At 43.6% G+C, this 18,629-nt stretch overlaps 1 protein-coding gene across 1 annotated transcript; it reads left to right on the forward strand.

Moving 5' to 3' along the window:
• The first annotated feature begins 11,843 nt into the window (after positions 1-11,843).
• Positions 11,844-18,351, forward strand: LOC113251880 (steroid 17-alpha-hydroxylase/17,20 lyase). The gene is made up of 8 exons (XM_026494011.3): positions 11,844-12,790; positions 14,172-14,310; positions 14,510-14,739; positions 15,401-15,487; positions 15,846-16,061; positions 16,383-16,552; positions 17,117-17,220; positions 17,712-18,351. Exons 1-8 carry the CDS (start codon positions 12,494-12,496, stop codon positions 17,993-17,995), a joined length of 1,527 nt encoding a protein of 508 aa, XP_026349796.1. The 5' UTR covers positions 11,844-12,493; the 3' UTR covers positions 17,996-18,351.
• Positions 18,352-18,629: the final 278 nt, after the last annotated feature.

Below are 18,629 nucleotides of genomic sequence, written 5' to 3' on the forward strand. Positions count from 1 at the left end.
CCTCGACTTTGAACTGTTCTAAAAAAAAATAGAGTTTCAATTTAAAAAATTGTAAACGTGATGAATTGTAAAAAACTGAAAAGTTGTAAAGGACTGAAACCGTGCCTAAAGGCTATTTTGAACATCTCCAAATGGATTTTGTAAATTAACGTCTTCTATATGTACTGGTAAGAGTCAATTTATTTTCTGAATGAGTTGAAGCATTTCCATGTTGAAAAGTCACAAGTACAGTAGCTAATATTCTATTATACTTTGTATCTTGTACCTAATTTCTCCCTCTGTTTTCTACATTCCAACTGATTGATCCAGTGATAAAGTGACACAGTTAACTGAAACAATTATTCATTAATTTAAATTGTGCAAGACTTGGCCTTTACTCAAAAGTCTTTCCGTCTTCGTCACTCCCCAGTCCTCTGGAAAAACACAACATTTTAATAGAACTGAAAAGTTGACATGCAATAGAGACCCTAAATTGAGGTCGCTGGATAACTTTTGAAGCAGGTAGTTCAAAGACCTCAGAAGAAGCTGAAAACCACGTAGAGTAGACAGCTACCGCCCCAAACCCTTGGAACACAGCCCCTCCACGTGCCACTCTCTTCATAGTCTTGTTTTCATACTTTAAAAAAACTAATGTCAGGGTGGTTTTTCTTTTCCTTTTTAAAAAAGGATATATATATTTGACAGAGCGAGAGAGCGAGCACACAAGCAGGGGGAGTAGGAGAGGGAAAAGTAGACTCCCTGCTGAGCAGGGAGCCTGCTGTGGGATTCAATCCCAGGACCCTAGGATCACAAACTGAGCCGAAGGCAGATGCCAACCGACTGAGCCACCCTGGTGCCCCTAATGTCAGGTTCTATATTTATGACTTAGCATGTCTCTGTTACTAGTAATAATAACTTGATTGAGTCTAGGCTTTTCTACAGACAATCATCACACTAACATTACAATTTATTTTCCCCAAGCTATCGCTAGTACAGTCAATTTGAAAAACAATATACCAATAATGGTACCCTTCCTAAAGTCCTAAAGAAGAAGTGCAAGATACAGCAACAAATATTGCTATATTATCACAACACCCAGAGATGCTATACTTCAGCTCCACCAAGGTGGATATGTTTCTTGGGTAGCTTCTGAGTTCTGTTTCATATGTTGCAATTAGATTCGTTAGTGCCACACCAGACAGGAGGTTAAATATTCTGCAGGGCTATTCCAAGGATATGATTCCCCCACACCCTCAATAGACTGTATCTCTTTACAGAGTGCGAAAGAGTAAAGTCATTTCTGTGAAGAGGCTCTTCTTTCTCCCTTACTCAAAATTTCCTCTGTTAATAACATTTTGCCTTCCTGTGGTATATTTGTTACAATTGATGAACCAATGTTGATGCATTATTATTAAACAAAGCTCATACTTTCCATTGGGGTTCGCTTTTTGTGTTGTTTGGGTTTTATAGCTTCTGATAGATGCAAAATATCATGTATCACCATTACAGTATCATACGGAATAGTTTTACTGCCCTAAAAACCCCCTGTACTCCGCCTATTCATCCCTCCTCCCTCCTCCAGTTCCCCTGGCAATTACTGATATTTTTACTGTCTCTCTAGTTTGCTTTTCTGAAATTGTCAATTAGTTGGAATCATACAGTATGTAGCCTTTTCAGACTAGGTTCTCTAAATAAACAGTGTGTATTTAAACTTCCCCATGTCTTTTGTGGTTTGATAGCACATTTCTTTTTATCACTGAATAATGTTCCTTTGTATGGGTGTACTACGGTTTGCTTATCCATTCGCCTATTAATGGATGGTTTCTCCAGTTTTTTGTAATTATGAATGAAGTGGCTATAAACATTTGTGTGTAGGTTTTGTATGGACATAAATTTTCTACTGATTTTCTTAAATACCTAGGAGCACAATTGCTGGGTCATATTTTTTTTATGGCGATAACATAGAAATAATATAAAATTTACCATCTTAACGATTTTTTTAGTGTACCATTCAGTAATGTCAGGTACATTAACAGTGTGCTGATGCAACCACTGCCCCATTTCCCAACCTTTTTCACTGTCCCAGACAGAAACTCTGTACCCATTAAATAATTATTTCCTATTTCCCCCTCCCCTCCAGCCCTTGGTAACCTCTATTCTGATTTATGTCACTATGAATTTACCTATTCTAGGTACCTCTTGCGAGTGGAATCATACAGTATTTGCCCTTCAGTGTCTACCTAATTTCACTTAGCAAATGGTTTTCGAAGTTAATCGATGTCCCAGCATGTTTTAGATCTTCATTCTTTTTTATGGCTGAGTAACAGTCCATTGTGTGTATATAACACATTTTGTTCACCCATTCATGTTGGTGGACACTTGGGTTGATTCCACCTTTTGTCTATTGTGAATAATGCTGCTGTGAACATTGGTGTACAAGTATCTGTTTGAGTCCCTCTTGTCAATTCTTCTGGACACTTCTCTAGGTATAGAAAAGCTGACTCAGACAGTAATTCTATGTTTAACATTTTGAAGAACAGCCATACTTTTCCACAGAAGCTTTGCCATTTTATATCACCTCCAGCAATGCACGAGGTTTCCAATTTCTCCACACTTCCACCAACACTTGTTATTTTCTTTTTTTAAAATATAATAGCCATTCTAATGGGTATAAAGTGATAAGAATGTTTAGTTTTGTAAGCAACTGCCTGTCTTACAAAGTGGTTGTATTTCCACCAGCTATGAATACGAGTTCCTGTTGCTCCACATTGGTCAGCATCTGGTATTGTCAGTTTTTTGGATTTTAGTCATTCTAATATGTGTGTAGTGGGTCTCCCATTGTTGTTTTAATTTGCAATTCCCTAATGACATATGACATCGAGTGTCTTTTCATATGCTTATTTGCCATCTGTATACCATCTATAGTGAGATGTCTGTTCAGATCTGTTGCCCATTTTTTTTTAAAGGTTTTATTTATTCATTCGACAGAGATAGAGACAGCCAGCGAGAGAGGGAACACAAGCAGGGGGAGTGGGAGAGGAAGAAGCAGGCTCCTAGTGGAGGAGCCTGATGTGGGGCTCGATCCCAGAACGCTGGGATCACGCCCTGAGCCGAAGGCAGACGCTTAACCGCTGTGCCACCCAGGCGCCCCATCTGTTGCCCATTTTTAAACTGGGTTGTTTTCTTATTGTTGGGTTTCAAAGTTCTTTGCATATTTTGGATACTAATCTTTTATCAAATATATGTTTTGCAAATATTCTCTCCCAGTCTGTGGCTTGTTTCTTCATTTTCTTAACAGTGACTTTCATGGTGCAGTTTTAAATTTTAAGGGAGTCCAACTTATCATTTTTTTTATTTCATGATTATGCGTATGGTGTGTACCTAAAAAGTCATCACCAAACTGAAGGTCCCTGAATTTTCTCTTATGTTACCTTCTAGGAGTTTTATAGTTTTGTGTTTTACATTTAGGTCTATGATCCATTTTTTGATAATAACTTCTGTGGAAGGGATAAGGTCTATTGTGTAATTCTTTTTTCTTTTTCTTTCTTTCTTTCTTTCTTTCTTTCTTTCTTTCTTTCTTTCTTTCTTTCTTTCTTTCTTTCTTTCTTCTTACTTTCTTCTTTCTCCCTTCTTTCCTTCCTTCCTTCCTTCCTTCCTCCTTCATAAGGATGTTGCTGTTCCAGCATCATTTGTTAAGGAAACTAGCCTTTCTCCATTCAATTGCCTCTGCTACTTTGTCAAAGATCAGTTAACTATTTTTATTTGTGTCTATTTCTGGGCTCTCTATTCTGTTCCATTTATCTCTTTGTCTGTTTTTTCACCAGTAACACACGGTCTTGATTATTATAGCTTTACAGTAAGTCTTGAATCAGGTAGTGTCAGTCCTCCACTTTGTTCTTCTGTATTGTGTTGGCAATTCTGGGTCTTTTGCCTTTCCTTTTTTTTTTTTTTTTTTAAGATTTTAAGTAATCTCTATACCCAACGTGGGGCTCAAACTCACAACACCAAGATCAAGAGTCACACACTCTACCAACTGAGCCAGCCAAGTGTCCCTCTTTTATCTTTCTATATAAACTTGAAAATTAGTTCATTTATATCCACAAAATAACTTGCTGTGATTTTGATTAAGATTGCACTGAATCTACAAATCAAAATAGGAAGAACTGACATCTTACATTCCTATCCATTGAACATGGCATAGCTCTCCATTTATTTATATATTTTTAAATTTGTTTTGTCAGAGTTATAGTTTTTATCAATAAAATATAATATTTTATTGTATGTCCTAACACATTTTATTCCTAAATACTTCATTTTTTTGTTAATGTAAATGGTATTGTGCTTTAAATTTCTAATTCTTCATTGAGGATATATAGGGAAGCAATTGATTTTTGTATATTAAAAACTTGTATCCTGCAACCTTGTTATAATCCCTTATTACTTGCTGGAGGGGTTTTTTGTTGATTCCTTGGGATTTTCTACACAATCATGTCATCTGCTAACAAAGACAGTTTTATTTCTTCCTTCCCAATCTGTATACCTTTTATTTTCTCTGTTTTATTGCATAGCTAGGAGTAGTGAGAGGGGACATCCTTGCCTTTTTCCCAACCTCAGGGGCAAATTATCTAGTTTCTCACATTAAATATTATATTAACAGTAGGGGTTTTGTAGTTGTTCTTTATGAATTTGGGGAAGTTCCTCTCCATTCCTAGTTTGCTGAGAGTTCTTACTGTGAATAGATGTTGGATTTTGTCAGATGTTTTTCTGCATTTATGACTTTTCTTTTTTAGCCTATTGATGTGATAGATTACATTAACTGACTTTCTAATGTTGAACCAGCCTGAATACCTGAGATAAATCCCACTTGGTCTTGATATATAATTCTTTTAATATATTGTTAGATTTAGGTTGCTAATATTTTGCTGAGGATTTTTGCGTGTATGTTCATGAAAGATATTGGTGCGTAGACTTCCTTTTTTGTAGTGCCTTTTTTAAGAGATTTTATTTATTTATTTGAGAGAGAGTGTGTGTGTGCATGAGCAGGGGGAGGGGCAGAGGGAGAGGAAGAAGCACACTCCCCGCTAAGCAGGGAGCATGATGTGGGGCTCAATCCCCGGACCCCGAGATCATGACCCAAGCTGAGGCAGACAATTAACCAACTGAACCACCCAGGTGCCCCTCTTGTAATGTCTTTATCTGGTTTTGGTAATAAGGAAATTCTGGCCACATAGCATGAGTGAGGAAGTGTTCCCTCTTCTTCTATATTTTATAAGAGATTGTTGAGAATTGCTATAATTTTTTTTCCTTATAGAATTTGGTAGAATTCAACGATGAAGCCATCTGGCCTGATGCTTTCTGTTTTAAAGCATTATTAATTATTGATTAAAGTACTTTAATAGATACAGACCTATTCAGACTATCTTGTGTGAGTTTTGGCAGATTATGTTTTCAAGGAATTGGTCCATTTCATCTAAGTTATCAAAATTTGTGGGCATAGAGTTGCTTATACTATTCTTTTACTATTCTTTTAATGTCCATGGGATCAGTAGTGACGGTGCCTCTTTCATTTCTGATGTTAGCTATTTGTGTCTTCTCTCTTAGAAAAAAAAGCCAGGGGGTCGCCTGGGTGGCTCAGTCGTTAAGCGTCTGCCTTAGGCTCAGGGTGTGATCCCAGGTCCTGGGATCGAGCCCCAGGCCCGCATCAGGCTCCCTGCTTTGCTGGGAGCCTGCTTCTTGCTCTCCCACTCCCCCTGCTTGTGTTCCCTCTCTCGCTGGCGGTCTCTCTGTCAAATAAGTAAATAAAAAAATCTTTTAAAAAATTTAAAAAAAAAAGAAAAAAAAGCCAGGTTTGCCAGCCTTGAGGTTTGTCAATTTTATTGATCTATTGAAGAACCAACTTTGGGTTTGGTTAATTTACTCTATTGTTTTCCTGTTTGAAATTTCATTGATTTCTGCTTTAATTTTTATAATTTGTTTTCTTCTATTTGTTTAAGGTTTATGCTGCTTTTCCTTCTCTAGTCCTAAGGTGGAAACTTGTATTATTGATTTAACGTTGTAGTCTATCCTTCCAGAGATATTTTATGCATATAAAGCAAAACAGTACATATATTCTTCTTCCTTTTTTTACACAAATGGAAGCATTCAATACATACTGTTCTTATTTCTGCTTCTTTTACCTAACGATATATTTTGGAACTCTTTCCATAATAAGTACATAAAGCGTTTCCTTTTTTTTTCTGGCTGTATTGTATTCTCATCTCCTATTGATGGGAGGTGTATTACTGGCAATATAAACATGAAATGATTCGTTTTGTATATTGAACTGTGTGACACCTTCAGGATAAATTCCTAGAGTTGGAATTATTGGTTCTAAAAGTATGTATATAGTTTCAGTTTATATTATGAGAAGCAGAATACCATGGCTAAGAGCAAAGAGCTTTAGACTGCTTAATCCCAACTTCTCCGTGGGCAAGTCTTCGTGTCTATTTCCTCATCCGTAAAATGGTGATAGTGATAGTAATAGCACCTTACGGGGTTGTTATAAAAATTAAATGAGACAGAACATGTAATATGTGGCAAATGCTCAATAAAGTTATTATTTTGCCAAATTGTCAGACGGGTTGATTAGAAACAGGAGTAGTGATTCTTTCCCTCTAACAGTAAAGTAGAAATTAAGGGAGATTGAACTTAATGGTCTCAGAGTTCTTTTTTTTAAGATTTTATTTTTTTAAGTAATCTCTATACCCAACATGGGGCTCAAACTTACAACCCTGAGATCAAGAGTTACATGCTCTGCCAACTGAGCCAGCTAAGCACCCCAATGGTCTCAGATTTCTTAAAGAAAAGGTAAGGTTACCTGCTCCGCATGAAAGAGATGGAGTTGAGGATGGGGCTTAAAGTTTAGAGGAGTAACTGAGATGGAAGTAAGGGTGACCATCTTTGGATTTGAGGAAATGAAGGAAGTATGAAGTTGGGATGTTGACTGATCATCCCCCATGGACTCTAAACTCATGCAGGATGATGGCAGGACTGGAGAGGAAGGATGTGAGTCGGGTGCCCATATCTTATATCTTAAATGAAGTGAGCAGCAGGAGGTCAGTAAGTAATGGCAATAAAAAGGTTTGAAACTGCAAAGGAGCGAGAATTTGCTCCACCCAAAGGTGGAGAATGTGGTCTGGAGGCCTTGGGAAGTGAAGAGAACATCAGTTCCACTGCCTAACCTGGACATTAGGTTTCTTTATTCAAGAAAACAGCAGGGGAAGGGCTGTCCTCAGAGAAGGTCCAGTTTACGTGAGGCAGGAGGTGGAGAAAATATTCTATAGCTAAGTAAGGAAAACAAAGACGTGTGTGTGTTTTAGAGACGGACAATACCAGAAGGCTCTGGGGAAAGGTCTTGGAGAGAAGGAAAGACGCAATTGGAGGAGGGTAGAGTAGAAGAATCATAAAGCAGGATGGGGATGAGCGTGAGGATAGAGGGAACCTCAAGCCAATGGCGAACTCACTGTTTTGAGAACTGGTGAAAGCTATGGATTCTCTCTCCAGAAAAATACGTATTTATACATATATGCAGAATTTGCATGCAATTTCAGTGAGGTCCAGATTCCATAGACACCCAATTTTTTAAAGTAAACTTTTTACTGAAGTATAGCATGCACACACGTAATTGGTGTCCAGCTCAAAGTGAATATATACCTGTGTTACCAGCAGCCAGATCAAGAAACAGAACGCTGCCTGAAGCCCCGCCCCAGAAGCCCCACCCTGAGTCCTCTTTCGGCACTTAACCACCCGCCAGGGTAATCATCACCTGACTTCTAGAACCATAGTTTAGTTTTATCCGTTTCTAAAATCTATATAAATAAAAGCATACACTGCATTCTTAGGAGTCTGGTTTCTTCACTCAGTCACGTTTGTCAGTTTCATCCACGTTGGTGCATGTGATTGCAGTTCATTCATTGTCATCTCTGTATACTATTCCACTGTATGTTGCATGACAATTTATCCATTCAACAATCGATAAATACTTGGGTTTCTTTCTAGTTTGGAATTGTTACAAATAGTGCCGCTATGAATGCTTTTGAATGTGCCTTTGGTGAACGTATGTACAAATGCTGTTGTGTAAATACCTAAGAATGGAGTTCTCGGGTCGTAAGTTCAGCTGTAGTAGACAATGGGGCTTATGTTTTAGACAAGGGACAAGGGAAAAAGGGAAACAGGGATTCCAAGAAAGTGGAATTCATATGAACTTTCCGTCTGAATTCCGGCATAAAATGACGCAGGATGTTTTGCATTTGATCATTTATCAACATTGAAACCAAATTAAAATGACAGTCATCAAAGACCTGATGAATAAATCCAAAGGGAGATTCTTTGAAGAGATTAATAAAACCTTTGACAAATCAAGAGAAAATAGAAAATGCAAATTTTAAGAAATATTAATTGCCAAACTTGACTCAAGAAGACTCAGAAGAACTGAGGAGACCAACACCTATGGAAGAAACTGGAAAACTATGTGAAGGAGTCATCTCTCTGAAAAAAGGCACTGGGACCTGACACTTTTCATGTTACCTTGCTTTAGAACATCAAAGAATAGATCACTTCCATGCTATTTAATCTGCTTAAGGACATAGAAAAAGGCTGAAAACTTCTCCAATAACTTTATAAAATAAGTAAAATCGTAATACCAAAACCTGACAATGCATCAGTAGGAAAACCACAACTCAATTTTTCACATGATTAGAGATGAAAAAGAAATAAAACTCTAAGTAATAACAAAGAGAATTCCATTCCATATTAAAAGAAGATGCTCTGGACAAGTTATTACTAATCTAGGAATGGTTGGAAACCAAGAAATCTATTAATATAATGCCTCTGATAAATAAGTCAGTATTCGTCACAAATCTTTAAAATATGCATGCATGGGGCTCCTCTGGCTGGCTCAGTTGGTGGAGGACGTGACTCTTGACCTTAGGGTTATTAAGTTCGAGGCCCACTTTGGGTGTGGAGATTACTTAAAAAAGTAAAATCTTGAAAAAAAATATGCATGCATGGCCCTTGAGCAACAATAGCACTCTTAGGATCCTACCCTAAGAAAATATTAACAGTTATGCACAAAGCTTTCACCACAAGGCTATTACTTAATGTTGTTTATATGAAAAATAAAGACAAAAACAGAAACATCCTAATGTCCAACACCGCGATACAGAATCAGTTAAAAAAGCTATGCTAACCGTATGATATACACACAATGGAATGATAACGCAGCCATCAAAAATAATGTCGTAGAAAAGTCCTTAATAAGAGAAAAATGTCCATGCCCCAAAAATGCAGTATGGCCTCATTTCGGTTAAAAAACATATTTCAGATTTTTAATTTATTTTGAGCTATCCACATTATCTAGATTTTCTGCAATTATCATGTGTAACTCTTACAATATGGTGATGAGGATATGAAGCAACAATTTTTTCTAAAATTTCCATTTCTTGTTCATAATCGGGGTGTAACAGAGAATCACCTCAGCATTCACTTCGGGAATAGAAAGTACCCATTCATATTTCTTTACCGGCTGGTTGACTCCCCTTGGCCCCTGCCTGGATCACAGGACTCAGGCCTCTTCTTGCCCGGCCTGTCAAACTTTACACAAGAGCTCCTCATCCAGCCTACCCCAGCACTGATACCAGACTCACCCCCAAACACACCAGTGTCTCCTGCCACTGAACTTTCAGGGGTTCCTCCACCCTCCACAGCCTTCCATTTGGGGCTCCAGAGCCTGATTTTATGTGCCTGTCCAGCAGGCCTCTTTCATGGCTGCAGGCAGAACTGTCACCATCCCACCCCCTCCAGGCTCAGCATAGTCCACTCGGCAGCACTCCCTTCTAGCAGGGCCCTTTCTCCCCATTCCCCATGCCTCTACCTAGCAGTCCTCATTCTCTTTCAAGGCCTAGCTCAAATCTCCTTTCTTTCATGAAGGCTTCTCTGACCACCCTGGCCCATACCTCCAACCCAAATGGCCCTAAAAGTTTGAACCACAGGGTGCCTGAGTGGCTCAGTCGATTAAGCGTCTGCCATGGTCATGGTCCCAGGGTCCTGGAGTTGAGCCCCACATCAGGCTCCCTGCTCAGCGGGGAGTCTTTTTCTCCCCCTCCTTCCTGCTTGTGCTCTCTCTCTCTCTCTCTCTCTCTCTCTCGCTATCTCTGTCTCTCTCAAATAAATAAAATATTTTTTTAAAAGTCTGAACTACATTTGAACATTTTTTAAAAGATTTTGTTTATTTATTTGAGAGAGAGAAAGAGAACAGAAGCAGGGTGAGCAGCAGAGGGAGAGGGAGAAGCGGGCTCCCAGCTCAGCGTTTGAGGCTCGATCCCAGGACCCTGGGATCATGACCTGAGCCGAAGGCAGAAACTTCACTGACTGAGCCACCCAGGCGCCCCACATTTGAACATTTGGAGTAAGGGGCAACCAGGCAGTCTAGATTACAAGGCCTTGCTGGTTCACCTTCGTGAAGAGGTCCCCTACCTGCTGCCTTCCTGATTCATTCCAGCAAGCCCTACCCCAGTCTGTACTACTCAAAGTACAGACACGGGCAGACCAGCCCCAGAGACTGGCAGAAATTCTATCTTCCACCTTTGTGAGTCTCACTCAGTGGGTCCTAATGCCTGTCTGAGGACCCACCTCTTCTGTGATGACTGACACCTGGGATGTCTGCCTCCTTGGAGCTGTGGCTTCGCCTGGTGATTTCAAATTGTTGATCAATACCGATGGAGACACTGAAGGTTTCCAGCAGAATTTGAGACCTTTGTCTGTCAGGAAGATCCACTAATAAGAGCTCAGAGAAACCAGGAAGGCCGTTTTGTTATAATGATGATAAGCATAAATAAGAGATGAGCACTTACTCCCTGCCAGGCAGCGCCTCCACGCATGATCTCACTGAGTCACGACAACCCCCAGAAGTACATAAATATAATGCAATATTTGCATTCTTATTTCCATGTTACAGAGGAGGAAACTGAAACTTAATTCATGAACATAAACTTAAGTTGATATAAAATGATCATATGACCTAGCAATTCCACTTCCCAGTATACCGCCCAAAGAATTGAAAACTGGGACTCAGACAGACACTTGCACACACATGTTCATAGCAGCATTTTTTTTTTTACAAGAGCCAAAAGGGGAAAACAATGTAAGTGTCCATCAACTGATGAATGAATCAACAAGAGGCAATATATCCGTATAATGGAATATCACTCAGTCATAAAAAGCAACAGAGTTCTGATACAACATGGATGAACCTCGAAAACATTATGCTAGGTGAAAGAAGCCAGACACACAAAACAATATTGCAAGATTCCACTTCTGTGAAATAGGCATATTCATAGAGACAAAGTAGATTAGATGCTGGGGGGGTGGGGAGGGCGGAGATGGGGAGTTATTTCCTAACGGGTAGTTTCTGTTTGGGTATGAGAAAGTTTTGGAAGTAGATAGTGGTGATGGCCATACCACATTGTGAGTATATTTAATGCTACTGAATTGTACACTTAAGACGGTTAAAATGGGGGGGCTCCTGGCTGGCTCAGTCAGTGAGCATGCAACTCTTGATCTTGGGGTTGTGAGTTCAAGCCACATGTTGGGTATAGAGCTTACTTTAAAGATTTTTTTAAATTAAAATGGTTAAAATGGTCAATTTTATGTGACATATATATGTATATATATTATTTTATATTATAAAATATATTACACATTATTATATGTGACTATATTATTTAATATTTATATATAATTATATTTTATCATTTATATTGCATTATATTTATGTATGTTTATAATATTATTTATTATTAATATTATATATATATAATTTTTTAAAGTTATATTGGGCTTCACAGTCCATGCCCAGTGTGGAGCCCAAAGTGGGGCTCAAACTTATGACTCTGAGATCAAGACCTGAGCTGAGATGGAGTCGGAAACGCTTAACTGACTGGGCCACCCAGGCGCCCCCTTGCTGTCACTATCTCATGTGACCTTATACAAGACTGACCTTTGAAGGCATCACATCTTTGGCTGTTAAATAAGACTGGATGAAACATCTTTGACAGTCCCTGCTGGTTGTAACCCTCCTGACAAGATCATCTATTCATGGATTTTGATTTTACAGTGTGGAAAGTCCCAAGCCTTGATTCCTGACCCAGATACCATTTGCTTCTGGCACACTCTGTGGACATTGATGAATGGGGAGCTCCAGGGAGGGAGGACCAGCTGTCTTCCCCTTACCTAGCCCCCCTCAGGGGTTTGTCCTGGAGCTGAGCCAGCCCTTGAGGAGGGCTCCACTCCTTCTTCCTCTCTTGATTCTGAGAGAGGTCCTGGCTGTGCTCCAGGATAAATTTCCACAAGGCAAGAGATAACACAGAGCCAAGGTGAAGATCAGGGCAGCCCTTAAAAAGGACTCCTTGCTCCCTAGAGTTGGCTGCTGTTCTTCCACTCCATAGTTGTCTGTCCTGCTTGCCGGCACCCGGCCACCATGTGGGAGCTCTTGGCTTTCTTGCTGTTCACCCTCGCCTATTTCTTATGGCCCAAGCCAAAGTGCATCAGTGCCAAGTATCCCAAGAGCCTCCCATCCCTGCCCTTGGTAGGCAGCCTGCCATTCCTGCCCAGAGGTGGCCATCAGCACGTGAACTTCTTCAAGCTGCAGGAAAAATACGGCCCCATCTATTCCCTTCGTATGGGTACCAAGACTACAGTGATGGTCGGCCACCACCAGCTGGCCAAGGAGGTGCTTGTCAAGAAGGGCAAGGAATTCTCTGGGCGGCCCCAAGTGGTAAGCAGTACCCACTATCTCTCCTTTCTCACCAGCTCGGGGAGGGGGGGGCGGTTGCAGTTTGTCAGCCAAGACCATGCCTGGAATGACCCTTCCAGCTCCTGTAATTCTTCCTAAAACAGACTAACAGGACCGGGGGTGGGGATTTGACCCCTCGGACCCCACCCAGCCTCTAAACTAGGCAGGAAGAATCAAAGGAAGACTTCATTTTCTGGGCTGTCATCTCTCCTGGAATTGGTTGATGTGCTCTTTGAGTCTTGCTTCCCTAATTAACTGAGGTACTCTACGCAAAGCCCTTAGCCCACGGCCCAGCCGCTGTAAGTACTCCATAAATAGCCTTTAGGAGTGCTACTCTTCATATGGCAAATGGGACTAAAATGACTACTGTCTTCTATGGGAAGGTGTGAGAGCGTAGTACCCTGGCTTTTGGAGGGCAGGGATTGCTGTTTCTCTGGAGCTGTCCCCGGCTGCTCGGGCTCACAGGAAGGCTGACACATGGTGGCATCTCAAGGATGCTGATGATCTATCCTGCCAAGCCTTCTGTAAAGCTCCTGGGGGAGGAGAGAAGCTAGACGTCTGGGAATACTGCCAACACCCCATCCCAGCATCTTGCTACTGAGTACCCCCTTGAACACCCCAGGCAGGACCCCCCAGTCACTTACCTCTGATCAGGCCAAGGTTGATTCATTTTTCCTTGGACACGTCAGCTAGGTCTGCTGGCCAACAGCCTCACTCTCAACCCTCCTGAGCAAAGAGGAAGGAGGAGGCTAGTCAGATGGAGCTTGCAGCCCACAGGATGTAAGAGAGAAGGCTTTGAAGTCATGCTTTGAAGTCGCTCTGGGAAGAGGGGGCTTGGCCAAGTCCAGATTGCATTTTCCAGGTGGGGCCTTATGGTAGGCATGCAGCCTTGCAATGGAAGGGCAGAAAGATGAGCAGCTGCTACACCTGCAGCACCCCCCAGAGGGCCCAGGGAAAGGCAGACATCTGGGCAGTCCTGTCCCTCCAAGCCCACCTGCTCCTGCCCCCAGGACAGGCACCATTCAGAGAGCTTATCCCATCTGCGGCTGCCTTCCCCTGGTCAGAAACTGGTAAGAGAGGCCCAGAGGTCACCCTGTCATTGAACTGAACCCCAGAACCCCTGCATTCTCATCTAGGGTCCCTTTTTTCTCCTTAGTCTGTCTCTCTGATAGAATTGGGAGTAAGGGGGTCTCGGGCCCTGCCCTACCAAGGCCTAACGGTCACGGCAGAGTAGAGCAAGGGTGTCCCACATGGGTGTCAGCATGGTAGGTACCTGCCTTCTCCCTCAGGAAGGGTGCAGGAGGCCCAGGGCAAGGGTGGGTCATTGATGTCTGATTCTTACAGCCTTTCCTGCTCTCCAAAGGTGACTCTGGACATCCTGTCTGACAACCAAAAGGGCATCGCCTTCGCAGACCATGGTGCCAACTGGCAGCTGCATAGGAAGCTGGTACTGGCCACCTTTGCCCTGTTCAAGGATGGTAACCAGAGGCTAGAGAAGATTAGTGAGTGCTGGCCAGTCCCTGGGGCTGCTGGAGGGAGAAGGGGCTGGGCAAAGGGACAATGGAAGGCTCAAGCTGGTGCTTTCTTGGCTGCTGCTGCCATCTAGTGGCCATCTGCTCCATGTCCCTGGCTAAGATGGAACTGGGAAGGAGGGAGGGTGCTGCTTAACTCCCCACTGTCTTGCCCCCTCTCTCCTCCCAGTTTGTCAGGAAAACAGTTTATTGTGTGATTTCCTGGCCACCCAGAATGGACAGTCCATAGATTTGTCCTTGCCTCTCTTCCTGGCGGTGACCAACATAATCTGCTTGATCTGCTTCAACTCCTCTTACAAGAACGGAGATCCTGCTCTGAAGATCATAAAGAATTATAATGAAGGCATCTTGGACTCTTTGGGAACCGATAATATGGCAGACATATTCCCCGGGTTGAAGGTGAGGATGAGGCAGGCCCCACCTTCAGATTCCAGCAATCCCTGTCCCCAGTTCTTCTTACTGCCCAGCTCCAGACCCACTGATTTCCTGACCACCTCAGCCACAGTGAGCTCTGCCTCCTCTCTTTTTAAAACCTTGCCACTTCTCTACAAAAATAGGTTTAGCTTTTAACTATGAATTTTTAATACTCATATTAATGGCTCTCATTTATTTACCAATTGCCATATGCCCACTATTAAGCACTCCACATGCATTAATCATGTTATTCCCCTTAAAGGTTGGTTCTATTATCCCCAGACAGAGGAGAATACAGGCTTAGAGAAGTTAAGGAACTTGCTCCAGGCTTCAGACTCAAGTCTATCTTACTGCTAAGGGCTGGGCACCCAGCAGAGTCGACCCTCCATCGGTGCCTGATGTTTGATTTAATGGAGAAGGGGAGGTGGAGACGCTCTCTTTCCCCTTATTTGGAGTTGTCCTAGTTGTCATTAATAATCCCATTCTGTGTCTCCATCTTAACTTCCATTTTGGCTGAACGTCTGGGTTAGAGTGGAAACTCTCCAGAGACCGAAAGCTAGGATCTGTCTCCATCCAGGTAGGATTCTGGTAGCTGGAGAAACAAAACAGAAGATGGATGGCTTTGACACTTATTTCCACTTTTCAGATTTTCCCCAACAAAACCGTTGAAAAATTGAAGAATTGTGTTAAAATGCGAGATGAACTGCTGAATGAAATCCTTGAAAAACATAAGGTAGGTGATGGAGCAGAGGAGACCGTGAGTTAGGTTGGAGTGTCATGAAAACAGGGCTGGGGTCCATTTTGGACACTGGAGTATTGCCTGGCACACAGTAGGTGTTCAACCAAAAATGACTTAACTAATGAATACGGGTGAGGAAGTAAGGAATTGTGGAGGATCCAAGAAGGGACCCACCCACTCCCAAAATTTAAAGAGAGCCCTCCTACCTCCACAAGCTCATAGGTCCTGCCTAGTCTCAGTCCCTCACTTCCAGATGGAAGAAGCCTTTGCATCTCCAGTCTGGGATGAAGTATGGCAGGGTATTGCACATGGGGCTCTTCCTTAACACTGTCTCCCAACCTCACCCAACCAGGAGAACTTCAGCAGCGACTCTATCACCAGCCTGCTGGACGTACTGATCCAAGCCAGGATGAACTCAGGCAATAACAATGCTGCCTCAGACCGGGATGCAAAACTGCTTTCAGATAAACATATTCTCACCACCATAGGGGACATCTTTGGGGCCGGTGTAGAGACCACCACGTCTGTAGTGAAGTGGACTGTGGCCTTCCTGCTACACAATCCTCAGGTGGGCTTCTCCTTACTCCGGTCTTCCCAGCCACTCTTCACCCCAGCCAGATCCACCTGTGGCCCCAGAAAGAGGGAGAAGTAATGGCCTCTGCCCCTCCATGCAAGGTAGCTGGGCTGCCCCACTCCTAATCCAAGCAGTAGTTGGCTTTGGCCCTAGGGTGGAGCTGCCCCATCTTTTGGAAACAAAGCCTGGACTGCAAAGCCACCACTGGGAAGAGTCTGAGCCAGCTCTTCTGAATGTAACAATAGGATTCTTCTAAGCCCATGCTTCTCCTGGGCTTAAGCACGTTGGTCACATCTACCCTGCTCTGGCCCTCAGTTGCAGAAGAAGATCCAGGAGGAGATTGACCAGAATGTAGGTTTTGGCCGTACACCAAATATGAGTGACCGGAACCAACTCATCTGGTTAGAGGCCACCATCCGAGAGGTGCTTCGCATCAGGCCTGTGGCCCCTACGCTCATCCCCCACAAGGCTATCGTTGATTCCAGGTACACCTGCCCTCCCAACAGCACAGCACTGCTTTCCAGCCCACCTGGTCCCTTCTCTGCCGCACCACCCCTCCACTTGCTGGTCAATTTATACTCAACCATTGACCATCAGTCATCCTACCCGTGACCCTCCTGATCAATATATCTGTCACCACTAACACCTACTGACGAATCCACAGATCTAAGTGACCTCCCTCAGAAACTGTCTGCTGCTCTGGAGACATACAGTCTGAATGGAAGACCAAGTGCTCTATGCTCCTACCCAATCCAATAGCCACAACATACACACACACGCGTGCGCACGCCCCAAATGCACACCCACGTGCCCCAACAGACATGAATGTCCATGCACACAAGTGCTGACACGTAAGAGCTAGCGAGGAAGAGGCCTGGAGAAGGGCTGGATTCACTTCGAGCTGGTAGAAGCTGAGGAAAAGATGAGGGAGTGGGCATGAGGATGTATAGGGCTTTTTCCCCAGGATGGGCGATTGTGGAGGTGTGGGGCTGAGCAGTTTGGGGAGGACAATATCTTAGACTCCCCTTTCCTCTCCCTCTTTGGGGCAGCATTGGCGAGTTTGCCATCGACAAGGGCACAAGTGTTATCATCAATTTGTGGGCACTGCATCATAATGAGAAGGAGTGGCACCGGCCCGACCAGTTCATGCCAGGTGAGTCCCTGTTCTCCTGCTCCCGAGCCACACAGCCAGCCTAGCCTCCGTGCTCCAGCATTCCAGCCTTGTGTTCCCTCTGCTAAGCTTCCTACTAGAAAACTCCTGGCTCCAACTACATGAACCTGTTGACAGCCCCATTCTACCCTAGATTTACCCAAACTCTTCACAGCTGGGTTTCTCACTTTCTCCTGCCAACTGCAAATGTCCTCTAAGAAGCCCTGTAGGTATATGGCTCCCATGAAGTCAGGTCCTCAATATTGCCTCCTTCTCATCCTTCCTGAATATTGCATTTCTTTGGGGTGAATAAGGGCTACCTGAGAGCTGGGCTGTATCTCTCCTCAGGCTAGGGTTCCCCCAGGTGAGGCTGTCCACCTCCTCAGACCAGGGCTCCCCGGGCAGGGCCACACCTCCCCCTCAGTCAGGGCAGAGCCATTCCTCTACTTAGTCCTGCCCTGGCGCTGGCTGACACCCCCCCCCCATGTCCACAGAGCGCTTCTTGGACCCCACGAAGAGTCAGCTCATCTCTCCATCACTAAGTTACCTGCCCTTCGGAGCAGGACCCCGCTCTTGCCTGGGTGAGATCCTGGCCCGCCAGGAGCTCTTCCTCTTCATGGCCTGGTTGCTGCAGAGGTTCGACCTGGAGGTCCCGGATGACGGGCAGATGCCTTCCCTGGAGGGCAACCCCAAGTTAGTCTTTTTGATCGAGCCTTTCAAAGTGAAGATCAAGGTGCGCCAGGCCTGGAGGGAGGCCCAGGCTGAGAGTAGCACCTAGAGGCTGACCTAGCATGCCCTGCCTCCACCCTGTGTGGTCCGGCAGCACAGAATTAGAGGTTTGACTCTGCGGCCCCCTGCCTTTCCCCCCTCCTCCCGGCCCACACTGCCTTCTTTTCCAGCCTGCCGTCCCTGGTAGTGATATGCATAAACCAAACAGTTCTTCTTCCTGGTCTCCGAGCAGTTCACTCATTTGTTCCTTTGTTCACTCATTCTTCACAACAAATATTTATTGAGTACCTGCTATGTGCCAGTCACTATCCCTGGACACTCAAGCTCCCTGATTTCGTGAAGCTTACATTCTAGTGAGGACTGACAAATAAACATTGCAGAGACTCCTAAGTGCTTTGAAGTCAATTTTCCTGGGTGTTGGTGATGTGAGGAGAGAACTGCAGAAGTGGAGGGCATCCACTGTAAGCGAGTGGTTGGGAAGGTGTAAAGACGTGGGGGGAAGCACCCCACGCTGAGGGAGCAGCAGGTGGTAAGTTCTCGAGGTGGGCGATGTTGGTGTGGCAAGAGCGGAGCAAATGAAAGGGGAGAGCAGTTCCTGATGAAGTCAGATTGGAGACTGGGGCCAGGCCCCATGGAGCCTTTGTAAGTAGCAGGAAGGGTGTAGGTGTTTATTCCTAGTATGA

Source organism: Ursus arctos, unplaced genomic scaffold, assembly GCF_023065955.2.
Source record: "Ursus arctos isolate Adak ecotype North America unplaced genomic scaffold, UrsArc2.0 scaffold_7, whole genome shotgun sequence".
NCBI lineage: Eukaryota > Metazoa > Chordata > Mammalia > Carnivora > Ursidae > Ursus > Ursus arctos.